The 26469-nt window shown below is 38.5% G+C and overlaps 1 protein-coding gene across 1 annotated transcript in view; it reads left to right on the forward strand.

Annotated features, from left to right (window-relative positions):
• The first annotated feature begins 3137 nt into the window (after positions 1-3137).
• Positions 3138-26469, forward strand: part of ADGB (androglobin) — a 108881-nt gene continuing 85549 nt past the window's right edge. Inside the window, exons 1-4 of the mRNA XM_050315113.1 lie at positions 3138-3241; positions 21183-21327; positions 24067-24159; positions 26392-26463. Of these exons, the coding sequence (XP_050171070.1) occupies positions 3180-3241; positions 21183-21327; positions 24067-24159; positions 26392-26463 (372 nt within the window). The 5' untranslated portion in view covers positions 3138-3179. The remainder of the gene's footprint in view (positions 3242-21182; positions 21328-24066; positions 24160-26391; positions 26464-26469) is intronic.

The raw sequence follows: 26469 nt of genomic DNA on the forward strand, positions 1-26469 counted from the left end.
GCCTTTCATTTTGACATATAAAGATATTCCTGTTATGAATCATTAAACATAAAATTAATGAAAGAAAGGCAATGGCTCTGCATGCTTCTCTGAGCTACTTGAATTTTCCTCTGCTGCTTGCTCTTGGGGCCTACACTACGTTCTATCCAATATTCAAGTGGAGAGAGGATCAAAATTGTGGTGGTCCCAAATTCTTGGAACACTTCAGCCTAAAGTTATGTGCCCTGAGCAGTCTCATGGGACCTGATGGTATTGTGATATTTACATTGGACTTGGATAGCTGCTTGATATTTTACTGAATATTTTGGTTCTTTGTTTCTCCAAAATGAGGCTAGCATGAGAATGATTTAAAAAAAAAGATAAATGGAGACAGTAACAGCTGGGTTCATCAGAGTCCTTTCTAGCACCATGTCAAATTCAGGGGAGGCTGGAATGCTAGAAAAACCGTGTCACTGACAAGATCAGATGAGACATGGTACCATAAGATATTTTTGAAATGGCAGCAGGCAGAAAGCCTTGTGCTTAGGCAAAGACTATCTTCTGTTATGCAGCTGGCTGCAATTTTCTTCCCCTATACCTTGTCATATTCCATTAGTTTATCCAAAAAAAATCTCTCATAATACCTTTCCCCATTTTTCTCCCTAACCTCGGGCTTACTTAAGAGTTAACAGAATTCAGCTGCTTGTGAATATTTCAGTCCATCTGTTTGAGGATGGTTTTGCTCAAATTCAGTTCCTTGGCCTATGTCACCTCAGTATGTGACTGTTCCTAATTGTGCACAGACTGCTCCTCCCAAGTTCTATCACTACAAAGTTTTTATTTTCTCAGGCATTGCCACTCTCCACTCACAATTGCCCCTTTTTTTGGATCACCCGTCAGTTTTTATTCTGATCCTTTACTGCCTGCTGTTCCTGAAATGCCAATGCACTGCTATCTTCCCCTGTTCAGTTTCCCCACTGAGTAGTAGAAGTAAGAGTGCCCTTTTTTTGATCTTTTAAATGAATTAATTCCAGAACCTAAATCTTCCTCTCATTTGAGAAAAGAAATGTGGGGGGGGAAAAGTCTCCAAAACACAAAAAGAAAATCAAAAGCCATTTTATTTCCCTTTCATCTCTTAATTTAGTTGCAACCTCATGCTTGAAGATGCAACATCTGTTCTTACAGAAGCCTCTGTTTGATTTTTGACCTTAACCCTTTTTTTCACGGAAAACTCAGAATCACAGAATGGGTAATGTTGGAAGTAGCCTTGGAAGATCACGTAGTCCTATGGGAATTTCCTGTATTTAAGTTTTCATATTGATTCTAATCCTGTCACTTGGCACCTCTGAGAAGAATCTGATTGTCTTCAGCCTACTCTTCAGCTATTTCTAATTAACATTTGCCACCCTACCACACTCCCAGGCCTTCTCTTAAGGCAAAAACATTTTCCTGTCTTGTTCCGAAATTCTTGTGCCTTCTGTAAAATCAGAGGATAGTTAAGTCTGGGCTGCAAGACCCCTGAGAGTGGTTTTGGTAGTTATTACTCTCTTTCTGCTCTCTCCAACTAGTACTTGTAGCCTCTTACACCAATGTTTTATAGATACTTTTCTATAGTATTTTCTCTGCCCAGTAAGTACAGGAAAGAAAAGGGGATTTAGGGGAATACATGAAAATCACAGATTATCTGAGATGTTTTTACCTACAGTCTGCATCACAAGTGCAGTCCTATAAATTCCAGCCCAGTCTACAACTTGGCATCAGCATCCAGCATGGTGTGGAGGTTAACAACATTGGGCTGGTATTGAAGAGGTAGCCAAATGTTTGAACTCGCCTCTGTCTTTGTGTGTTTGTTTGTGTTTGGGTTTTAGTTTGTTTTTTTAATCAGTATGCCCTAATAAATATTTGATAGCATAATTGTATGAAGAAAAGACCAACTGTTCAGTTTTAAGAGAAATAAATAAACTTGAAATGTTTATTTAGCTCCCAAGTGAAACGTGTCCCAAAGTACCTTATTTAGAATGGATGCTGCTGGACATAATGCTGAAGGAAATGCTAAGCTGTGGAAGAATTCTCCACTTTAAAATTTATGAGTATATATCTGGCTACCTGTCATCTTCATATAAATCAAGATCTGACATTTATCTAAAACAAGCCTCTAGATGTAGCAACAACTGCGTATTTTTCCCTTATTTTTTATCTACTCATGCTCTCTGAAATTTGACAAATAGATATTCATTTTTAAAAAATATAAATGTATTTCAGAAAGACTTAAATTGAATAAAAAAGTATGTTCAGTTTTATCAAGAATTTTTCATCGTTCACTACAGCCTGAGAAACAGCAAGTAGGTTAAGATAAATAGGAGCTGTTGGTAAGAATGTAATCTTGGGCATGTATCTGAAAGAGTCTTTGTATAACCGAAGTTGAAGTTAACTATCTGCTGAATTCAAAACCAGCAGATTAATGTTAGTTTTACCTGACCTTGGTGGAATTCCATTCACTTTGGTAATCATATCAGGAATTAATTAGTTGCATCATTTGGAAATAAAACAAAAACTTGCACAATCTAGCTCTAAAATTTCTCTGGGCTGCCAGGGCACTGCTGACTCATTCAGCTTGCCCTAGACCAGGACGCTCAGATCCCTTTCCTCAGGCTGCTCTCCAGCCTCTCGTTCCCCAGCCTGTACCTACATCTGGGGTGGCCCCGTCCCAGGTGCAGGATCCGGTTCTTGTCTTGTTTTTAAACTTCACGCAGTTGGTGATTGCCCGTCTCTCTAGTTTGTCGAGGTCTCTCTGCAGGGCCTCCCTACCTTCGAGGGAGCCGACAGCTCCTCCTCATTTAGTGCCACCGGCAAACAAATTACTTTCTTTGGAAAGAGGCTTGAAGCTGCCGCGGAAGCCCAGAATGCGGTGCCTGTCACGCTCGAAGCCAAACCTTTGTCCGCAAGGGCACTTCGCACGCTGGTTTTGGCTCCTTGAACGTGGAGCGGGCGGCGAGGATCGCGTCCGGGCTCCCCCCGCCGCCCCGTAGTGGGGACGGGCTCGGCCGCTCTCTGGGTCGCGGGGCGGCAACCGGGGCCTCTGCGGCCGGGCCCTCCCGCGGGGCACCGGGGTAGGGCCGGGGGCGGCGCCGGACACGCCACCTCGGGCCGGCGGGGTCGCCGGGCAACGCTGCGGACGCGGTGGGACCGCGCCCGTGGCCATGGCCTCCAAGGGGAGCAAAAAGAAGGAGTCCGGCGGTCATGGCAGCGACTCCCCCAAAGGGTGAGCGCCCCGAGAGGGAGGGAGGGAAGGCACGGGAGGAGGGCTGCGCCCACCGGCCGCCCGGGCACTGGGGGTGCGCCGGGAAAAAAAACAGGGGGATGCCCTCTTGGCCGGCTGGAAAATTTCCCCCGAGGCTCCCCTTCCTCGGGACCGGGCGGCTTCGTCCGTGCGCACCAGTGCGTGGCGGCCGTGTGGCCATGGCAGCGGCAGACACGGGTGCGGGCCCGTGGTGCTGTGCGTGCTCACAGCTGGTGCTGACAAAGTCTGCTGGCTCATGTGGGTGCTTAATTAAAATTGCTTTCAAAAGGCGAGGTGGGGTTGTGTTGTTCTTGGGTTTGTTTGTTGGTTTGGTTTTTTTTTGTTTGTTTGGGTTTTTTGTTTGTTTGTTTGCTTGTTAAATACTGGAGGCCCAGCTCAGGTGCAAGTTGCACTCCCTTCCTCTGTGGCATTTGTGATGCGCCCATCTGGGAGCGTCGTCCTGCCAAGGCGGGGGTGGGGGTGCGTGTCTTGTATCATACCTGGGTTAGCAGCCAAGGTGCCTCGGACCTCGAGCATAGCAGCAGGAGCGAAGCCTTCAGCTGGTGGTCGGGAGCCATCAGAAGTTGAACGTTCACTGAAATGGTTTGGGGTTTAAAAGAACCTCGAATCAGGACAATAATTTTGGGAATGCAGACCACCCCTCTAGAGGAACTAAACTAGCTGAAGTTTTTGGAGCAAAATGATTAATGACTCTTTTAGCACATTAGTTTCACTTACAGAGGGGCAAAAAAAAAAATCCCTGCGCCTGGAATGTTTGCTTTATGTTACAATGAACCCAAGGAAAGTAAGTATATTAAAGAAAGTATTCTTCCTACTGATCTCTTAAATATTTCTTTGTAAATAGTATCTCTTGAGTTATTTTTAAATGATTCACTGTTTGTTGAGTGTTTAGTGGGAATTTGTATATTTCTGTGTAAATGTATATTTCTTCCTGCAAGGACAAATAAATAGAAAACATTGACTTTCTTTCACTGTTGTTATTTTGACTTGTGAGTTCTATTTCTGTATTTTGAGCAGCTTTCTCATCCTAAATTATGTAAGCCTGAATGCATGGTACTGTCAGGCTTGAAATGAAAAAGATATCTGATGTATGTGCTCATGCCCTTTACTTTCGTCTGCTATAACTGAAGGTTTCAGTTGTATCAATTATTTCTCTCTTGAAATCATTCTCAAATGCCCCTTAGTTCTTATTTCATTTCTAGTTACCCAACCTTTACTATACAGTAGTTTCTTATTTCATATCATCATATTTCTGTTTTAAATTTCACACCTTGATTCCCATTTTGTTAACTATTCTGTTGTTGCAGACTGCCAGTATCTAATTCCTCTCGTCTCGCCACTGCACCCTTTGTTTAGTAACTTTGTTGTTGTTGTTTTGGCCACAGCCATGTAGCCTCTCATATTTACTGTTTATCAAAATTTTTCTGGTCATGTCTAAGCCATCAGGGACACTTTTATTTTTTAGCACTGTTGGAGAAAAAGGAAGGAAAGATATTTTACATAAGGTGGAGTAGCTTAAAGATGTCCTAATGGTGTCTTAGTGACTTTGTTTCTTCTGTAGTCTAGTAACATGCAACAGCAACCTGATTGTAATGCAGAACTGTCATAACACAGCATAAATAGCTTGTATTAGTGGTTTTTAAATTAAGCTTATAACTTCTGCTTTAACTGTAGCATGTCTTTTGGGTTTATCTTGTGATAAACCACTGTGATACAGAGTGCCCCTCTAGTAAACAGAGGTAACTCTCAGCAGTAAGTGTCTAAATGCTTTGGTGCCATATACATTTCCATATGAATTCCTATTGCCCTGAACGGTATTCAGGCATATGGAGACATAAGATGATTTCTATTTTTTTTTTCAAAATCTTATCTTACTATTTTATTATTTGATGGAACAGCTCTTAGTATAGAGAACGACCTGTGTTTGTATTTGAATCTAGATTTATATTATCAGAAATGCTGATAGTGTAAAAGGGGAAAACAGGAAATCTATGACACACAAAAAAATTTGAAAGTTACAGCAACTCTGATACTAATTTCCTAACTAATCTATCCCCACTCATTTTTTGTCATTCTGGAATGTTACTAAGGCCTTTTGGATGAATGGATGAAAAAGTGTTGGTTTAAGTCAATGCATGTCTTTCCAAGTTAAGCAACTGACCTGATAAACCTTGATTAAGTTGTCAGGAAAGATTTTCCTTTAGCTTGTGTTGAGCTGTAGATAATTAATTTAAATGAATGAAAGCTAGTGGCAGCTTACTAAACTTTTGGATACATATTTTTTTGTCTCCAAACAAAAATTTACTGCAAAAGTAGCCCCATTTTCTCATGAAACAGTAGAGAATGGTGCTATAAAATAGTTGAAAATCTGATTTCAGCACTTGCTATACTTTCATATTGTTTTGCACTGTAAATTTTGCTTTCTGAGTAGATTAAAGGCTCTATTATACTGCAGTATTTAGTCTCAGTAAGAACTTCACCCTGCTGAAAATGCCCATACATCTTAATACTCTCCAGTCAAAAATCTCTGTGAAAACCTGGTGTTTATGAAATCAGTGAAAATTGTTGATAGTTGGGAACTGAACACAGTGTGACTAAAAGTTTACCCTTGGGAACACTTTTAAGACCTTGAATTGCCTTTCTTCTTTCTTGCCCTTGTTTCTCAGATGGATTGGAATTTATAAACCAAACCCAGTATCAGAAAGATACTTTAGCATTCTTTGTCTCTCCTAAAGGACTGAAGCATTGAAACATATTTTTTTTCGTTAGTGGTGCTATATGCGAGTGGTCTCCAAACTTCTTTTGGTTGTGCAGCCCAATTAGTAAAAGGGTTTTGAGTGCAACCCTTCCAGTATATGTGTACTTATTCTTTTATCAGTTGTGTACATGAACTACTCAAGCTCTAATTTTTTTTTCCCTACTTTGGACACCTCTGCTTTAAGCTACAGAATTCCTACAGAGAGAAAAAGCAATTAGGCAGTGTCAAGTTTTGAACTACACTCTGCTAAAGTTTATAGGGAGCTTTTTGTTTGGATTAGGCTTATGGTTAAAACTTAAAAATACAGACAGTGATTATGCAAAATAGAGGCTGTATTTCATTTTTCAACTTTCCACGTTGCTTCTAGACTGCTTTCCCCTTTATCATAGAATTTGTGATGTCAGAATGATGGGAATGCAATTGATAGCAGACAGATTGATATGTTATTTCTTTATTTGGAAATGGAAAAATGCTATATAATGAGGAATATCTGTATTACAGTGAAGATATTCTGTGTTTGCAGGTCTACGAGAACAAGATAAAAATGTCATTCATTTCCTAGAAAGTACAGTTCTGGCCCCATATGCAGAGAACATTCACTTTTCTGATTTAAGGCTAGATCTGTGTCATTGTTATCAAGAAAAATTAGGAGAGCACTGAGCTGGTTCTGTAGGAGTCTGCTCTGGGACAAATGAAAAGTACCGATGCTCTTAATATTTATAATTGTTGAGAAAAAGTGCTGAGCATGGTGATAAAAACAACCGTTCTGTGTAACTCTCTGATTCAATCCTCATTTTGTTTGGTAATCCCTGTATTGGACAGATTACTCTATGTTTCATCAGGTAATGATTTTCTCCTAATGCTAAAAAATATTGTTTCAAGTGGGTTGTGGAAATTAGAAGTAAATCTTATACACACACTGTAAGATTGCAGCTGTGTTCGCTGGAGATACAACATTTCAGTAAAGCTTTTGATACCACCTCTCACAGTATCCTTCTCAACAAAATGGCCAGCACACAGCTGGATAAGCACATCATATGATGAGCAGCTGGCTCATGGGACAGGCACAAAACATCATAGTGAATGGGGTAACATCAGACTGGTGACCTGTTTCTACTGGGGGGGGGCTCCCACAGGGCTCCATCTTAAGCCCTGTGCTCTTCAACATCTTCATAAATGACTTGGACACAGGCCTTGAAGGAATACTAAGTAAGTCTGCAGATGATACAAAACTGGGAGAAGCTGTTGGCTCCCTCAAAGGCAGAGAAGCCTGGTAGAGAGACCTCGACAGTAGGGCTGGTCAACTACCAACCAGGTGAAGTTTAACAAAGACAAGTGCAGAATTCTGCAGCTGGGATGGGGCTACCCTGGATGTACATTCCCTGGTATCTGTTTGTGTTCCTTCTATTACCCTGTTTGTTCAGAACATTTGTGAGACAGTGACAATTACCATACAAATTTTGTGTCAATCTATAAGAACCTGGGTAATGTTGCAATTCCTGAATCTGAAAGAATATGAATAGATGTTTGCAGGCTGTCTGAGAAAATGTTGCCTTATAAGTTCAGTATTTTGTGGTAATTGCAAGATAGGTTTTCTGTGTTTTATTTTAAAAAATGCTTGCAGTTACAGTGATAAAAATGTTAAAAAGACTTTGTCTTTTGACTAATATTGTCTTTTTTGATAGTAAATGCTGTTTGTTTTATATGCAACTAATGATCAAAATCCTAAATGGAAATATCAGTAATATAAAAAAGGGCTAGTAGTTTTTGAAATGATTTATTAAAAAAACAAAAAACAAACAAACAAAAAAACAAAAAACAAACCCAAAACAAAGCAGGCAGTGCTTTATAAAAACAACAACAAAAAAATTTACAGTGTTATAATTTCGACTCCTGTGGATAAAGTTAATGTAGAAGCCCTCTGAAAGTAACGTGTACAAACATCTGGGCAATATATTTTGATCACCTTAAAATCACTTTTCTTAATTTCTAGTGAGATCAGGCTTCTTTTTTCCCCCATAAGTGCTTAGAAGAGTCAGCACAGTTCATCTGCACTGTGGAAAATCAGTCAGGATTATTGGTGGATATATTGCATTGCTGGAGTGGGACCTCAGAAACATATGGAGAAGGCAGGAAAATTGCTTTGGTCTTGCTTAGGCAGACTCCCTCTGAGTCTCTGCAGGATGCTCCATTGGGTCTGGCTTCATTATTGCTTTCTAATTAGGTAGCAGTTCCCTTCAGGAGCTAAGCAGTTGCTAGAGATGACAGGCTGAAGAGCTCAAAAGAACTGCTGCCCTTATAGCTTTTCTTAATTGCACCATTAGAGGCTACTGAGAATCTGATCTTTCCCAGGTTTCAAAAGCTATGGTGAATAGGAACTGATGTCTTTATTGGCACTGAAAAAGAGTCTGGCCAGTAAGAATGGATAATGAATTAAATGCTTTTTAAATTAATTTGATGAAGCTCTATGCCATCGAGCCCAATCTTCTGAATTAAACTTTGAGCCATCAGCATCTATCTCAATTAGGGTTTGGGCTATTAGGGAAAAAAGTGAGGAGTTAATGGTCGGTGCCAAGATAGGCAAGTGATTTAGGAGTAAATGTGGTACAGGCAGAGGTCACCGGTGTATATAGAGGAAGGTCAGAGTAGTGCTGAAGTCCTTAGTGGTTGACAGCAAGTTGAATATGAGTCAGCAGTGCCCTGGCAACCAGGAGGGCCAACCATCACCAGCTGGTCAAGGGGCAGGATTGTCTCACTCTACTCTGCACTGGTGCATCCTCACCTTGAATATTGTGTGCAGTTTTGGGCACCACAATATAAGAAAGGTATTAAACTCTTAGGGAGCGTCCAAAGGAGAGCAACAAAGATCATGAAGGGCCTTGAGGGGAAGCTGTGTGAGGAGTGGCTGAGGTTACTTGGTCGGTTCAGCCTGGAGAAGAGGAGACTGAGGAGAGACCTCATCACAGTCTACAACTTCCTGTGAGGGAAGAGGAGGAGCAGACACAGATCTCTTTCTCTGTAGTGACAGTGACAGGACCCAAGGGAATGGTCTAAAGTTGTGTCAGAGAAGGTTTAGGTTGGATATTAGAAAAGAGTTCTTCACCCAGAGGGTGGTTGGGCACTGGAACATGCTCCCTGGAGAAGTGGTCACAGCAACAAGCCTGTCTGAGTTCAAGAAGAGTTTGAATGATACTCTCGGACACACTGTGTGACTCTTGGGGATGGTCCTATGCAGGGCTCAGAGTTCGACTCAATGATCCTTGTGAGTCCTTTCCAACTCAGCATGTTCTGTGATTCTGTGAAGAGCAATATTTACTGCTGATATATCCTTAAGGACCAGCAGAGAAAGGCTGAAGCCTGGACTGGCTGGAAGAAATGACAAGTTTAGCTGTGTGCCTGGTTGATTGCAATGAGTAGCAGGTTGCTGCACTGCTGTGGTACAGTGGGTTGCTGCACCAAAGCCTGGGATTACCTAACATTCATTGTTAAGATGAAAGGCTGGGACAGTAAGAACAGAAAAAAAATAGTGGCACTGGTAGTTCATACTTCAGTTCCCATATACCTGGGATAAGCTTTCAGCCAAGACTTGTGATTGAGGTTTTATCCACCACCAGCATGTGTTCTTTAGGTAAGTATACTTAAGGTTTAGACTACAACAGTGGTTTAGAGAATATAGACTGAACAAATTAATTTTTTGATGTTTTGCATTGGGATTGCTAGATTGGCTGAAGTTTGGGAATGGCAAGAACTAATAACTTGTGGATAAGAGGATGGTGATTGAACTTGGAGCTGATTTTAGTGTTATGCTGGACATTTCATGTTAGTTAATGTAAGTTTTAATGGGCACTAAGTATTTACATGGAATCATGGTACAAGTCTGCAGAAAAGAAATCCATTGAAGATTCTATAAATACATAGCAACCATATCCAACTCGGGAAGTGCTTGAGCTAAAAATTATTAGGGACTGTTAAAAGTATTTGCCAACTATACTGTGTATGCCTTTCTGCTCTTTGTAGGCTTTCAATTGCAAGTATTGTTTGAGACAATATTGGGCTAACGTTCAACCATGCTCTCGTTCAGTACTCCTTGTGTTTGTGGTCCAAGAGGGTAGCCCAGTGGTACATCTTTGTCTTGCAACATTTGTTTTATTTGAGAGAAGGGCTTGCTATATTATTGTAAAAGCTAGTTAGAATCACATGTAGATGCTTCTGCTTGTTTTTGACTGCATGAGTTACAGCCAGAGATGAGTATGGCATGGTGGTTTAAGTAAGTTCTGCTAGAGATTTGAAACAGGGTTAACATTTTGGACTAAAGACATTGAAGACACTAGTCCTGATGTTTGCAATTTTTTTATTAGGTGTATCACATTTTATGGTTAATTCTGCCTCATTTATTAGAAACTGGACTGTCTTTAAAAATACAGTTAGTTTCGAGTGTTGTGGTTTAATCCCATCTGGCAGCTCAGCCCTACACATCTGCTCCTCACTTACTTCTCCCCAGCAGGATGGGGGACAGAATACAGGTAAAAATGAAAAAACTTGTGGGTGTAGGTAAAGACACCTTAATAGGTAAAAAGCAAAGCAAACCAAGGAATTCATTCAATGCTTCCCATGACCAGACAGATGTTCAGCCATCCCCAGGAAAGCAAGGCTCCTTCACTTGCGGTGGGGACTTGGGAATGTCATCTCTCCCGTCATCTCTCCCAACATCTCTCCCTTCTTTCATTTTCCCCCAGCTTTTATTGCTAAGTGTGACAACATATGGTGAAGTGTACCTGTTTGGTCAGTTGGGGTCAGGTGTCTGGGTTGTGTCCCCTCTGGTCCCTTCTTGTGCACTTCCAGCCCACTTGCTGGCAGAGCAGTGTGAGAAGCAGAAAAGGCCTTGACTCTGTGTAGTCATTGATCAGCAATAACTGAAACACCCCTGTGTTATCGACACTGTTTCCATCACAAATCTCAAATATATCCCCTCTGTACAAGCTGCTGTGAAAAAATTTACCTCAATCCTAGCCAAACCCAGTACAACTGTGTGATGGTTTGACCCTTGCTAGATGCCAGGATACCCACCAAACCACTTTTTCACTCTCCCTCTACAAAGTAGCAGAGGAGAAGGAAAAAAAACCCAGTAAGGAATTTATGAGGATAGATAAGGGCAAAGCAGACTCAACGTAGGGAATTAAACTTAAATGAAGCAGTCTTAAACAAACACTTTCCCTCCCCTACCATCTTTCTTCCAAGTTCTCCCTCCTACCCCCTAGCAGTGCAGGGGGACAAGGAAGAGGGTTTTGCAATCAGTTTGAGTCCACTCCTTGGACAGCAGTTCTTGCCAATCTGCTGTCCTGTGGGTTACTCCTCCATCGGGTGCAGGGGTGAGTCTTTGCACCCCAGTGGTCTTCTATGGGCTGCAGGGGGACAATCTGTGTTGCCATAGTCTTCACCACAGATTACAAGAGGAGGGTCATGGCTCTGAGGTCTTTCCCTGCTTGTGGGAGGTCCCTCCCCATGAGAGATAGTCTTTGATGGACCTCTCCCCGTGGGTCCATCCACCTCTCGGGCAACAGTTCTCTTCAATCTGCTGCCCCATGGGTCATTCTGGACAAGTCCTACTTGGGAAAACTTGTTTCAGCGTGGGTTTTCCTTTCCATGGGCCACAGGTCTCCTGCAGGACTTTGCTCTATCCTTCCACCAGTTTCAGCATGGTGCTCTTCTATGAGCTGTGGAGCAGGGGGGATCTCTGCATCCCAACAGTCTTCCACAGGTGGCAGGAGCCTCAGCTCTCAGTCTTTCCTCTGCTAGAGGGGGAGAGGGAGGCCCTCCGTGCCTCTGCTTCCCTCTCCTTCTGCTCTGACCTTGGAGTCTGCTTGTTATCCCATGTTCTCTTCCTCTCTTCTCTGGGCTGGAATTTCTTCTGTGTCACAGGCTTCTCTTCCTCTGTTCTTAAATATGTTATCACAGAGGTGAATATCATTGGCCATCACCAAGGAAGTCCCTCCTGGAGTTGGCTGTTACTGACTTCTTTCACAGGACAGTGAAATTTCTAGCAGCTTCTAATTGAAATCGCCCTTGTAGCCCTGTCCAGCTACTTAAACCCATGACAAGCTACTCACTGGACTTTGCAAGGAAATGAAGATTTATATGAAAAATTTTAAACCTGCACTACATTCATAAGCTGCTTTACAATTGTAATTGATAACATATTACAAGATTTTTATAGTCTTACTACAAAGCTGATTTTTGATAACTCAGGAAGCTCGTCTATCTCAAATATCTCAGTTCAGATCCTTTCTAACTGAAGCAGTTATGGCTTCACAAGACTGGGACTGAGCTGTAGTGTATCTTGAGCAACAGCAATTGTTCATTTCCAGTTTTCACCTACTGTCCTGATTAAGCAGATTACAGTCTGTTTTAGCAATCTGTTAATTGCAGTATTTCCAAAGATAAACAATTATATTCATTTGAATGACTGTCCAGAGCATTTTTTAAGGATTTATTGGCTGTTTGCATTACCTGTATTGACAAGGCATTTCCTGTTCTCCCAAATAATTTAGCAGCAACAGAGGTCTGTAATGGTCCAGTATTCCAGGACATCCAGCTGCACAACTAAAGGGAGAATTATCAATGTACCTTAAAATTTAGCCATCTGAAACACTGAGCAAATGCACATACATACTTTCTGCAGACATAGTAGTGTTAGTGAATAAATGTGTCGTGATCTTAGGTTCAATTTGGGTGAAATGCTTTAGTTTATGATTGTTCTTCCAGAGTTATTTATTGCATCATTGTACATCCGCAAGCTCTATTACTGTACTATTGCACTAATACCTAAATTCTAAGCTAATTAAAGCTGGAGACATTCCTGAAGATTTTGCATTGTTCTTCTTCAGTATGAAGATCCACTTTTCATTTATTTTTTTATTGTGTATTTGTTTTGTAAGTAACTTGTATTTCCAAGGGCAGTAATTTTGTTAGTTGAAGAAACAGAATTTGTAGTGATAGCATTTTCTGGCTAGAAAGATGAAAATCTTGCTTTCAACCCCTGTGCTTCATTCATTGAAATTTTTCAGTGTGTAAACACAGTATAACTATAATTGACATAGTCAATTTGTTGGAAATTTTCTCCCCCTTTGGTTTACCTTTAACTTTCTTTTTTAGTTTCATGCTTTGTGGTGAGACAATAGGATTTTCCCCAAGTAAATATAATAAACATATTAAAATAGCATGTAAGTCAACCAGTAAGTTTAATTTTTTAATAACTAGATTACATGTTAATTAGTAAATTATGTATTCAAATTAATTTTCCTAGTAATTCTAATTAAATCAATGAACCCCTCAGAGCTCAACCTACTTGTTCTGTAGATTTCAAACTGCATGGACTCATGGGCATGAAAACATTAAGTAATATCCTAGTGACACTAAATGCTGCACTCCCTACTGGTCTTAGTTTTAGGTTTTTCTTTCCATGAAACTCAAAGCATTGTCAAAGGATCTTGCAGGCAAACACTCCATGAGCCGTAGGTTGGAGACTGTACAATCAGATTGTGCAGTCTATAGACATCTATTAAGATGAACAGTGTAATGAACAGCATAAGAGAGAAAAGCAACTTTCAGCAGAATTACACAGCAGAAAAAGTGCTGTCAAAAGAAAAATACTAATAATTGTCTTTTGCAACTAGGGAGCACTCTTAAAATATCACATTAGAGACTCTGTTTGCCTTGGATTATTCATCTACTTAAGTGGAATGGTCTTTATCTTCTTCCATGTGAACTCTATAATCACCACAGAAGAAATGGGATTTCCTGGTTTTCTTAACAGTGCATGCAAAGTGCTTTTGAAATGAGTTGGCCTAAATCCACAGAAATACTGGCATGCTCTGCTATGCAGACACTTTTATTTCTTAGTTAATTGCTTGGTTGCCATACAGAAGGGACAAAAGGTTTTTACAGAAGCCAACAAGGAAGTAATGCCAAAGAAAGGAACAAAGCACAGTTCATTGTTCTTAAGATATACGTGAGTATCAACCCTTAGTGTCAAAAGAAGTGCTGCAATCTTCTCAGTGTTCTTACAGCTGAATCTAAGGTCAGCTCTGTTGTTTTAGTAGGAAACTTTGGGAGAAACAAACTCAGAAAAGTTACTGGTTGCATAATTTCTAAGGTGCTGTACAGTTTTGTGGGGAAATATGACTTCAGGTTCGCTCTTTGAATCAAATGATTTGAAAAGAGATCTTCATCTTCCTTGGAGGACAACCAGAAAAGTGGATGGTCTGTGACTGTACTGTTAGTTGGTTTCTCACACAGAGGTTGGTGGAGTTAAAGTCCCCCATGTGGCATGCTCCTTTTCTTCTTTGTTTTTGTCCAGAGTTTGACAGAGTTATGTACCATTTGAGATAGGCTGTTCCAAAAGCTATAGGTCATTACTCTCACCTGAGTCGTGTCTGATGTCAAAGAGTTCTCTTGGCTAATTATGTGCTGAGCAGTCCAGTGTTTCCTTTTATTGGTTTTAAATTGCTCTGGTTTATGTTAGAGATGTTGTTTTTCTTGTATCATGACAACAGATAAATAATCCACTCTCATCTATGCTGCTCATTATTTTGTACATTTGCTCCATTCTCTAAACTTTTGCCAAATTTCCAAAGTTATTTTTACATTATTAGGGTAACTGAACTTGATATACTATTGCATGTAAAGGACATAAAATTGATTATATTGAGTGGCATTGTACTAATTTGTTGTATTGGACATTCTGTTTTTAATGTGTCATAGTGTTCTATTTGCTTTCCTTGACTGTACTTGAACAGAGTTCTTAGTAATGACAGAAAGCTCCTAATATTGAAGTGTTTTCTTTAACTGAGAACTACATAACCCATAGTCATTTTCTGCTAGTTGGAATAACTGTGCATTGATCAAACAGAAATTTGATCTGCAAGTTGGATGTAGCTGTTATTTGCTTTCAAATCTGTGACTGTGAGATGCAGCTCAGACCCCTTCTTGTCTGTGGTTCTCTGTTCACTGGTCTGTCACCAACACCTTTTGAAACCAGTTAACTATAAAGGATTTGGGGCAGCTCACAACAGCCCCACCTGAAGCACTCAATTTTAACTGGAATTCTAAATTATAAAGACCAAAAATCAGGCAGTATTTATAGGGCAACAAATGCAATCAGGCTGAGAATGAGGAAACTGAAAAATAAAAGTTTTAAAACCTGCAATGCTTCTAGACCCCTACTTTCCATCAGTTTTTCTTTGAAGTAATGTCCAAGACACATCACTGTGTACAATTTGCACAAGGGATTTGACATGCAGGATTTTCCTCCCTGCTTCTAGAACCTGGAAAGCAAACCAAGAGAGAACATCTTAAATTTCATTAATATGCAGGCACATAAAAATAAGAAAACACATGGACTTCTGGCTGGCAATGCTAAATGTGAGGCTGGGTGCCCATTTCTCTTAGAAAATGTGTGTGTTTGAAATAGGCTCATTCTTGACAAGTTACTGAGGTCTATTAGTAGTTCGTCTGACACCTACAAGGATGTCAGCTATGTTTAGAAAGGAGAATATAACACTTGAAAGTAGTGATCTAAATTACCAAACCCTTTAAAAATAATATGCCTACAAAGATTAATCAATTGGTGTTCATCTTTTCTTTCTATCATCACTTTAATTTTCCACAGTTTGATCTTACTTCACACAGAAAGCACCCCAGGCATTGTGAGGAAGAAATCCTACCCCAGTACACAGAAGTGAAATGACAATAATACCTGTTGTCATAGGCTTTGCAGGCAACTATTATTGCAACATAGATGCTGCACAATTATTTGTTCTGCTCATTGTACCTAAATTGCATTCATGGCTTGAAACTGCCCAGATGTGAGGGCTCTGACCATTTAGATTAGTGTGTTTTTCCTCTGCAGAGAATCCTTTAAGTTTTGGCTCTAGTGTCCAATGATAAGTCACTTAATGGTAAATCACTGTAAACAATGCATTCATATTTTAATTTTATTTTGTAATTGTTACTGACTATTCTAATAATAAAGAAAAAGCTGTATTACCTTAGCTGCTTATTAGATCATCTGGTTGTGATGCATTGTGTTCATTCCTCTTCGGAAGAATGGCACAAGGTATGAAGAAAATAGCAAATCTTTTTGCCACAGAGTTAATGATACTTGACCAAACTTTTTCATATCCTTTCCAGATTCTTATGAACTTCAGTGTTACCATGGTTTCTGCTGTAGGTTTGTAAGATATTCACATGCTGCTTTTTAAAAATCATTTCAGTGATTGGAGTTTAAAAGAACTTTCTGCTATAAATAAGGTCTTCAAAGGAGCCTTTTGTCTTTGAGTTCTGAAGAGGTTAGGGAAAAACTTAAGTAATTTCTCTACAGGGCACATTTGGAGAAAACCTTGAACCATCTGTTTGTTCTCTGCCCTTTTTCCTAATGTAAAAGCCTTTACTGAGGTCAGAAATAATTTCTTCTGACTGTTCAAACAATCCAAGGAAAGGGACACTTTTTTTTTTTACTGCCTCACAGTGTCTTTCTGAATTCTGAAAAACCTGTATAATGTCACAAAATTATTAGTCTGGTGGTCCAGAGTGACATGAGTATGGGAGTATGGGGAAAGGAGGGTGGAGTAGCCATGCTGTTCTGAAACTAAATACCAATACCTCTGTAATTCTCTTGAGAAGACATCCTTCAGTGTTGCCACATTCCCTCAGTAAGGAATGATCATAGAGAATTTTCAGGTAGATTTATCTCCTTTAGGAAGACTGCTCCCTAGACTCCATCGGACATGTTGACAAGATCTTGCTTACAGAGTGGGGTGGTGTATATGTCCACAGCCTAAATAAATGACTATGTGGTTTAACTTGAGAGAGCACGCTTCCAGTACCTTGTTTCCTATCTCTCTATTGAATCTGAAGTCTTTGAAAAATTTAGGTTGATTCAATCTGTCTGCAGTTTTTTCCCTGTTGAGTTTCTCTATCCTACCATCCCCCATTTCCCCTGCTGGCACTATATCAATTATACTAGTATTCTTGGAGACTCTGTTTAAAGGGTCAGAGGTGAATTAGTGCCAACTTCATGGTGTTTCTCTCATTTGGAAAATTATCGTTCCTTTTTCTTCTTTAGGGTTTAGCAAAGGATTAAAAACAAGTCTGCCAGTAAGTTGGTTTTGAAAATACTGTTACACAATGAAGGCATCCAGCATGAGCATAAAACACCAGTAATTTGCATTGGCCTTGTGTGTTATAGTTTGTTTCAAAGGATTCTCAGTGAGTTGTATTATTCAGTTGTTGTAATAAAGGAACTTCTTAATAGCCTTACTCCAAATACAGTATTTTAATAAATTCAGCTGTCTTTTTTCATTTATTATTTATACTTGGAGACCAATTAAATTGCAGTTATTTATGATTTTTTCCAGAAATTATTTGAATTATCCTTTTAGAGATGCAGTAGCATTGGGCTTCCCCAACTTAGTTTAGACATCTCAGTCACAGATTGCATTGTTTCCATGTCTTCCATATTGTTGGTGTTGAGGGTATTCTGTTATGTCAGAATGTAGTAGAAAGGAATTTTCTGTGTGGAAGTAAGTTAGGCAAGTCTTTCCATATTTCACTGTTGCTTTTTAAAAATACACTTTTTAATATTCCATTATTGTCCCAAAGCAGTCAGAAATCTTATACCGGGAAATGAGGAAGGGCTCTGAATAACGTGATCTAGTGGAAGGTGTCCCTGTCCATGGCAGGGGGATTGGAACTAGATAATCTTTCAGGTCCCTTCCAACCCAAATCATCCTATGATTTTATGATTCTATGAATTATTGCAACTGTTATTTAATTTTCTTTGGGAATGGCTTCAGAGCATCTTTATAATTATTTTAAGTGAAAATTCCATGCTTCTCTATAAATATTAAAAAAGAAAATGCAGACTTAGAGGTAGAAAAAAGATAAAAATAATAAGAAGTAGTCCTTGAATATTTCAAATCACTACATACACCATTCATATTTCATCTGAAGTAAAAAAGGTACAAAAATTTGAGAATTCTAACTTATCATTTCTTTGCTCTATGTAAGAAGCTGTCAGGAGTTCTATTTAAACCAATGTTAAAAGGGGTCAGGTTTCAAAATACCACAAGTGTTGAAGCTGTTGATACAGCTAGAATTTTGGTTTTATTGTTCTTTGTGCATGAGGATAGTGCAGATACAACAGATTCTTTGAAAAAACCAGAATTGATAAAAACATTCCTAGTAATCCAAAGAAACTGATAAATACTTCAGGGTTTTCAATTGCTTGTTAAATATTGAATATAGAATGAAGCATCATTTGAGTCTTCAAGAAAATGCTGGAGAAAAAAATTGTACCATTAATGAAAGATCAAACATAAGAGAGAGTCAATTTACAGAGGACTGAAATGACAAAGATGAAAAAGTAAAGTGAGGTATCACTCTATAGAATACATCTTCCTTCCAGTTAGAGAGGTAGAAGCTCTGTTTGGATATTTTTTACCCAACAGAAGGCACAGATGGTATTGGATTTTCACAGCTGTCTTCCATTAAGAGTTACTGGTAGTGTAGATGAATGTAGCTAATGTCTAGATAGTGAGAAATCTTTATTCTTACTCATTTCTTTGTCCTTACTATTGCTAACAACAAAACTATAACGGAGTCACAGAAAATGTTCATTGAATGGTGCATCTGGGAGCCATCTAGTTTCAAACTCTCTGCTCAAGCAGGGTCAGCTTACATCAGGTTCCTTCGGTACTTGTCCATTTGAGTTTAAATTGTTCCAAGCACTGTAATTCTGAAGATCCAAATCCCAGATGTTAAGATGAGCATAATATTTGCCTTTTTCTAGTCATCAGAACTTTTCTCGGTTGCCATGGTATTTTGAATATGATTGACAGGAACCTTGGAGTGACTCCAGTAGGCTCCCTCTGTACCTTTGCTCACATCCCAACGAGCACCATGGAGCTGTGTGTGTCCAGTGGTCTTAAATGCTGTCTAGCTGCCTTCCTCTGCTGCAGATAATTCTTTGCTCCCACAGACTCTCTAAGTAGACTCTTGGACTGAGAGGCCTGAGAGCCAAATTTGCAAACAAAACCCAAGACACAGAAAAAGGCATTGAGTATCTTTGCCCTTCCCGTGTTCTTTGTCACTAAGTTCCCCACCTCACTGAGCAGCAGACATCCACTTTCCTTACTTAGTCTTCCTTTTACTGCCAATGTACTTATGGAAGCTTTTCCCCTTGTCCTTAACATTGTTTGATGGTTTCTACTCCAGCTGAGCTTTTGCTTTTGTAATTTCATTGCTCTACACTTGAGCAATGTCTCTGTTCCCCCAAGTGACTTGTCCCTGCTTCCAGCTTCTGGGAGATTGGGCTTAATTGTATTTTCAGTTGTCACTTGCTACACACCATTTCCCTAGTCAGACTACTAATTTATGTAGTCTGTGTTTGACTTTAGCATGTAGTCATAAATCTTGTTGCACTTATATAGGAGCAATAATTGAATATTGTGTAGAACAACTGAAAAAGAGCATATGTGTATTATGACACTGCCATCATTTTATCTGAAATGTAAAATGCTTTGTGGAATCAGATTGATGCTGTAAATAATAACCAGAGTTCAGTTTTGTCTATGGAGTCACCAAAATCTTAAGAGAAAGCAATAATTCAAATAATTAAATTGTGTGTATAGTTTAAATGCTGTCACTGGTGGTTTGTATATCAGTATGAATATCCACATGAGATGATATGCAATATATGTCCAGGAGGTAAAACCCCCCTGTTCTCAAATATCAATTAAAAAAAAAAAATTCCCTTTCAAATCTCTTTAATATATCAGTTCCTAAAGAAATTAAGGCTTTAACTTTTAAAAGAAATATTTTTGGCACCAATTTGTAAAGTTAGCTCTTCAGCTGTAGCCCAAAGCACTGTTATCTTCCTGATCTCCTGGACACATTTGTAGCAATTCTACCGTTCCTCAAAAAAAAGAAAAAATAAATAACAATAAGATAAAGAAAGTGTTTGTGTTTGGTGTGAGGAAAGGAAAGAGAAAATGACTACTTCTTTAGCTTTTTATAACTGATGTATATCATGTAATAGAAATATCATGTTACCTTGTAAGTATATTCTTAATGCTGTAGCATAGTGCTGGGTATCAAAGAGGAAATTCTGACCTTAATCTATTTTTCCAGAGAGTCAAAGTCTGTAAGTTTTTTTCTGTAATAAGATTTGTTTAGTTTTTTTGCTCAGTTTTTGGTGGCAGGTTGCTTCTTGGAATCCCTTCAGCTTCTTCCCTTTGCTCTTTTGAGTGAACATCTACTGTTTGTTTTCAATGGGTTTGGGAAAATATAATTAAGGTGTGACCTGCACGTCTTTGTCTGCCTCCAGATTTGGTAGATAAGGAGGAAGGAGCTGCCGTATTCTCATTCTAGCTAACTCAGATTTCAGTCCACTGTATGCATTGAAAATGATATGCACAGGTACTACTGGTGCTACTTAGTGGCTCTGAATGCATTGTGTGTTAGTCTTGTGAAAATCCCTGCAGTCTCAGCAAACTGTTTGCCAGAGTTCTGAAACACAGGAAGAAGCTAGTGAGTGCTGGGAGCACGAGAGGCCTTGAGAATGAAACTACCTGGAGACAAAACTGGCTGGTCTAGCAGCTCACAGATGCCTAGAAGTGAGTCTTTTTCCTCAGGATGAGTTTTACCCACTGCGAGCTCCTTTTTGTTGGTTAAAGAAAATAAGTCAGAAAAAAAGAAAGAAAGCCTTCATATTGGGCAAGTGAATTGAACTGGATTGTGAATGCTAGGACTGGCACAGGAGGGGAAAGATAACCAGGTGTCTTGAAGCAGTGGAAAATGAAAAGGGAGGAAACTGTCCTCAGATTGTGGTTTTGTGCTTCAGCTATCCCATTTTTTTCAGCAGAATTCCTTGTATAAATGCATTTAAATATTTCATTAGTTTATACCTTATAACACCATCTACCACTTCTATAGGCTCGCTTATCTTAGTGACAAAAAGTTATTGTAGTTACAAATACTAAAATTTCTATTACAGTACATTAAAAAAAGAATATATGGTAAAAATCTTCCTCCTACTGTTGTCTAATATACTATTAATTTTTATTTATGCCACTGTGTGTTTCCCAGGACACCTGCATCTTCCCAGCTAGGTGCTTCCAATGAGAAGTGCAGATTTCCTATTTGGCCAGAATGGAATGATGCAGATATCAATGCAGAAAAATGGGATCCTGGGAAACCTGGAAAAGAAAAAGCTGGAAAAGGTCAAATTTCGGTAGGTTATGTGACACATACTATTTTCCCTTCATTTTTTGCCCTTGTATTTAGTAGAGTATTTGTCATGACTTCAAAATAATGTGTTACTGATAAATCATATCGTATCTTTTCAATGTGTATAAGTAGTTTCCTGTTAAACTGCAGTAATAGGCTGGAAGTATTGTGCATCGTTTATTTATTACTTTTTAAGTGAATTAATGTACATTAATGTGTACACATTAATGGTTTAAAAAAATGCATCCCCAAAAATCTATTTCATAACATAATTAAAACTGGGGATGTGGGAACAGCTGAACTGTTGTAGTATTTCAGAGCAATCCCTTCTCAGGGCAGTGCAGTTTCTGTGAACTCACAAGGTTTGATGCACCACCCAGCTGTATTATGGAAAAATGGATGTTAAAGTCTTATTGCACACCTCAGTTTCTGGACCTGTGAAATGATGTCTGCAGTTCTAGTGTTCAGAGAATGATTTGAGAGGATATTGTTATTTTGCAGAAAGTAAGAGCCTAGCAGATACAGAAAAGGTCCTCAGTTTTCCAACTTTGGAATGAATTATAAGTCTTATATGGAATTTTTACTCCTTCAAACCAGTTACCATTGCAGAATGTGTCTTTTAGGCAGAGTAGTAGTAAATTTATTTCTGAAAGCATTTCTTAAACTTAGCATTTTAAAGTGGTATTTAAATCTGTTAAGTGCCATGCTTAATCATCTGTTTTATATGCCAGTTCTCCATTGTCCATATGTTTCTTCTGAGTGTATTCTTGTGTACTATGTATATGTTGGCATATGTGTTTGTAGATTTTTTTTTTCTTATCCTAAGCCTTAATATATTTTATTCCTGTGGGGCCAAAGTATTGTTTTGAGAGAAGGTATAAGTTCTCTACTGAATACTGCCATTAACATGTCAAGTAAATAATTTTCCTTTGTATCTTTCTTCTGTTCCATTACCTCATTTGATGTCTTTGGGCTGGACTCTTAACGTTTATCTAGCACTAATTTGTTTGGTCTGCTAGACATTATTATAATAGATAAAGTTTAAAATCTGAAAACCTTTATTTTTTTTTTTTAGCACAAGAGGCATTCTGAGTTGTTTACTGGACTCATGAGTTCTTCAGCTACAAGCTATATGAAACATTGTTCTTTTTACATGTTTAAAGAAACTATAAAATACATCGGCCACAGCAGATGAATTTACAGAACTAAAGAATTTTGCAATGTGACCTCTTTTGATTCAAGCAGGTAGCCAGAATTCAACATCGTGTAGGCTATTTCAGTTAGAAACAGAATTAGTAATAGCATCCAGTATCTTTGAGTATACTTAGAACAGGAATATGAACAGTCCTATTGTCTTGTGTGGGAAAAGGAGTCAATCAGAAGTGATCTCTATCCTTGTAACACTAAAACTGTTTTACCAAGCACCCCTACACAGTAGCCTCTCTTAGGGCAGTGCAGTGGACTTCAGATACTGTGTATTTGACCTCATCTGTTTCTCTTGTGCCTGGTTCTTCCATGTCCTTCCTGTAGAACTTGTGATTGAGACTCCTGTCCTTAGAGCATGAACTCCTGGCAGTTGTCTCTTATAGCCACATTAAATAAAAGATAAGTTAAACTAGATTTTGTCAGCCAGGTTTAGCTGAACCTACAATATTTTTCTTCAAAGTATCTTTGCACTAGTAAGCTAAAGAAAGTTGTATCTTTCTAGGTTTTTTTTAGTATTTCTTTGTGTAGTATCATTCCATCTGCCTTCTTTCTCTGGTTTATCTAATGTTTAAGAGCTAAACTTTCCTGTTATACCATGAAGTCAGGGTTCTATGTCTCTGAAAGCAGAATAAACTCTGTCAATATAATTCTGTGGAGTCCAGGCTACAAAGCTTTCTTTAAGCTTTCATAAAAAAAGAAAAGTAGTCCTAAAGGATTCATTTTTCCTCCCAACTTACCTTTTTTCCTTCAGGCACTTGAAATAGCTTGTTGCAGACCAATATGTTGAAGGAGCTTACGCAATGAAAGAAATAAAAAAAAAATTTGGGGAAAGTATTATTTGGTAGTCTTTGGTTTGTATTTGGTTTTTATGTGTTTGTAATGTATTTTCTTTTGCCTTCCTTGATCAGTAACTACTTAAGTAAAAGGCATTAACTATGTAACCCGTTAGTTTCTCAGTCAATATGACCTGAATCAGAGGCATCTCTTCATCCTACATTGTGCTATTAAGTAAAGAGATACCATATATCATGATGCCTTCTGTGCACACAGAGGATGAGTATCCCTTTAGAAATGCTGGTTTGAAAATTATATGAGGCTCTCTTTAATGGGCTAATTCATAATGCTGTATAATTATAGTTCTTTTTGGTTTCTATAGCAGTGTTAAATGCAGGGAACATGCTTTGTGTCTAAATACCACTTCAGATATTTACTTTCAATATTCAATTAAAAAAGCTATAAAAATACATGAATTAGAAAAGGTACGTAGAAATGACTTGGTAGAAAAGTACCTAACTTAAAAGCTTAAACTTTTTTTTGGAGAGCTTTCTGAAAGGCGGAAAAGAAAAAAATCTTTTCATATAGACCTACTTAGACAGTGCAGACTACTTAAACTTTTCAGGACAATATAAGTGGGTTTTGTGCTGACTCTTTATTTTGGGCTTAGGGTTCTTTTACTTCAGTTATAGATACTCTTGGAAGATACAATACTGTAATTAATAAAAAATGTTCCATTTTTGTGCATGCATATTTTATGTAGCAATTCTTTGATGATCCCGAAGGGAAAGTAGAGTTGCCAGCATCCTTAAAAGTACATTCATGGAAACGTCCACAAGAGTTTTTAACAAAACAGGTAAGAAACAAGCAACATCATGATGAAAAAATGCTGCTCACCTAGCTTGTCAAAAGTAAAGGGAAATTACTAGAGGAAATTAGTTCAACAGGTAAAACCCACCTGACCACACATGGTCATCCTGTCTAGGAGACTGCTGGACAGACTGCTTGTGCGGCGAGGAGTCAGTGACGCGTGTAACAGCTAACCTGTCGTGTACAACTTGGCCTTGAGGCTGGTGTGGTGCTTGCTGGCTGTAAGCCCTGGGCAGTGGAAAAAAGACAGCTCATGGTAATGGAGAAGCCTGCAAGTAGCTCCTGCTTGTTACTGGCAATTATACCACCTGCATCTCCCTTCCTTTATGTAACCACAGCAACACCTTCTTATGTCAACATGCTTTCAATTTTACAGGAGAAATGATGAACAGAGTTGTTTTCTTGTCAGAATATCCTGTCATAGCTCAAATTTTATTATAGCTTGTAATACCCAAGTGAGATACCCTTTCTATGGACTGAATCTGCACGGAGAGCTGCACAGACCTACTTGGGTTTCCCAGTGTCTAGAAGGACATAGTGTTACATATACTAACCTCTTTTGTTATAGTTAGCTCTAATAGTAGCATTTTCAATGATACTGTGAAGAATCTGAGTGCCTTTCTTAATGGGATAAGTTCACCACTAACTTACACCTCCTGGTGCAAAACATCATGGTAGTGTACCCTTCCACATCTGCTTTAGTTTTTGACTCCATGTTCATTTAGAAGACAACTGGCCTTTCTATTTTTCTTTATGTTCTTTAATTCTCACTTAAAAATCAGTTTCATGGCAGAAAAATTTGTTTGTTCCAACTAAGGCTGCCCTGGAGCAGATATCCGGACTAAATATCTAGCATGAAAACATCAACTAACTTTACCAGAACAATAGTATATTTTTTTTCCCTTCAGCTATTGTATTTCTCTGGGTTACCCACAGTACCTGTCCATGACTTTGACAGTAGTTGTCTGGAAGGCAACCATAACATTTTAAAATTATGCATAGCTTTTATTCAATATATTTTTAAAATTATTTGCAAAGAAAATAAGCAGCCTACCTTTAGAGTTCAGTATCCTCTAATGCTGCTATTACGCTTAAGTTTTAAAGTGTTTTGCTTCAGAAGAAACACTGAAGTTTTAAAGCACTTGGACCATCCTTCCAACTTTTTCAGGCTTGTCAGTTTTCCTTTTGTCAGCTTGTCAGTTCCATTTTTTATTAAATAGGCACTAAAGAGGTCCAAGTTTAATTTTTAATGGAGGAAGGAGGAGGGGGAGGTCAGAGACGTAATTGACAAGACCAAAAGATTGGATAGGAAATGCTGCCAAAATGCATAAACTGAGTGGAGGTATCTGAAAGATGAAGGCAAGAGAGCTGGCAGCCCAGAAAGCCATGGAAACATGTATCTATATTAAAAGTAGCTTTTATCTTTAGAGCACTATGAAGAAAGCATTTGTTTTCTTTAAGACCTGATTAAAATTTTAATGCTTCTTTTGGTCCAATACGTGTTTTGAGTCAAGAAGCAATGATTACTAGAAATTTTATATTGTTGTTAAAAATTATTGTGACTGTCAAGTGATGAAAGGCTATTAGGAATGATACATGTTGCTACCTAGTCTATTAGGAACTATAAAAGAAAGCATAAACAAGCCTGTTTAGTGCAGTAAGAAAAGAATCAAGCAATGATCACTAGTATGTGATGAGAGGCACAGATACATTTAGTTCAATAAACTACAATCCCAGTACTTTATTTCTAAACTGCTTACCAAAAGGAAATGTGTTGTATAAACAAGTAATAGTCATCAAAACTATGTAATACAGTCAAAGTCACTGTTTATATACTGACAATACCACTATCTAACTGACCAGGAGAAAACAATTCCATTTGAATCCTGGTGGGTGACTTTGAGACAATGCTCTGCTCATGATTTAAATGCAAAACTTCAAATATACTTAATAAAATGCAGGAATATAAATTTGTTTATGTGATTATTTCGTTTGATGGTCTTTAAATGTCCTGGTAAAAATAATTCTTATTTTTTAAAAATTTGGAACATCTACATTTTAAAAAATTTCTTAGTTTGCAAATCTGTAACAAATGTTTGCCAAATGTCTAACACTTGCAAGGCATTACAGTTAACTGGTAATCTTTAATTTTTTATGTTTTAATTTAATTTTTTCCAGGTAATTTAGCTATGGATTTAACTAATTTACTTTCTCCTAGGTTCCTGTGGTTGTCCAAAATGAAACTTCATTTGACCTTGTTTCAGCAAATGAGCATATATTTTGTAGTGAGGTAGGT

The sequence above is a fragment of the Myiozetetes cayanensis genome, unplaced genomic scaffold (assembly GCF_022539395.1).
Source record: "Myiozetetes cayanensis isolate MyiCay16 unplaced genomic scaffold, myiCay2020 scf2-11, whole genome shotgun sequence".
NCBI lineage: Eukaryota > Metazoa > Chordata > Aves > Passeriformes > Tyrannidae > Myiozetetes > Myiozetetes cayanensis.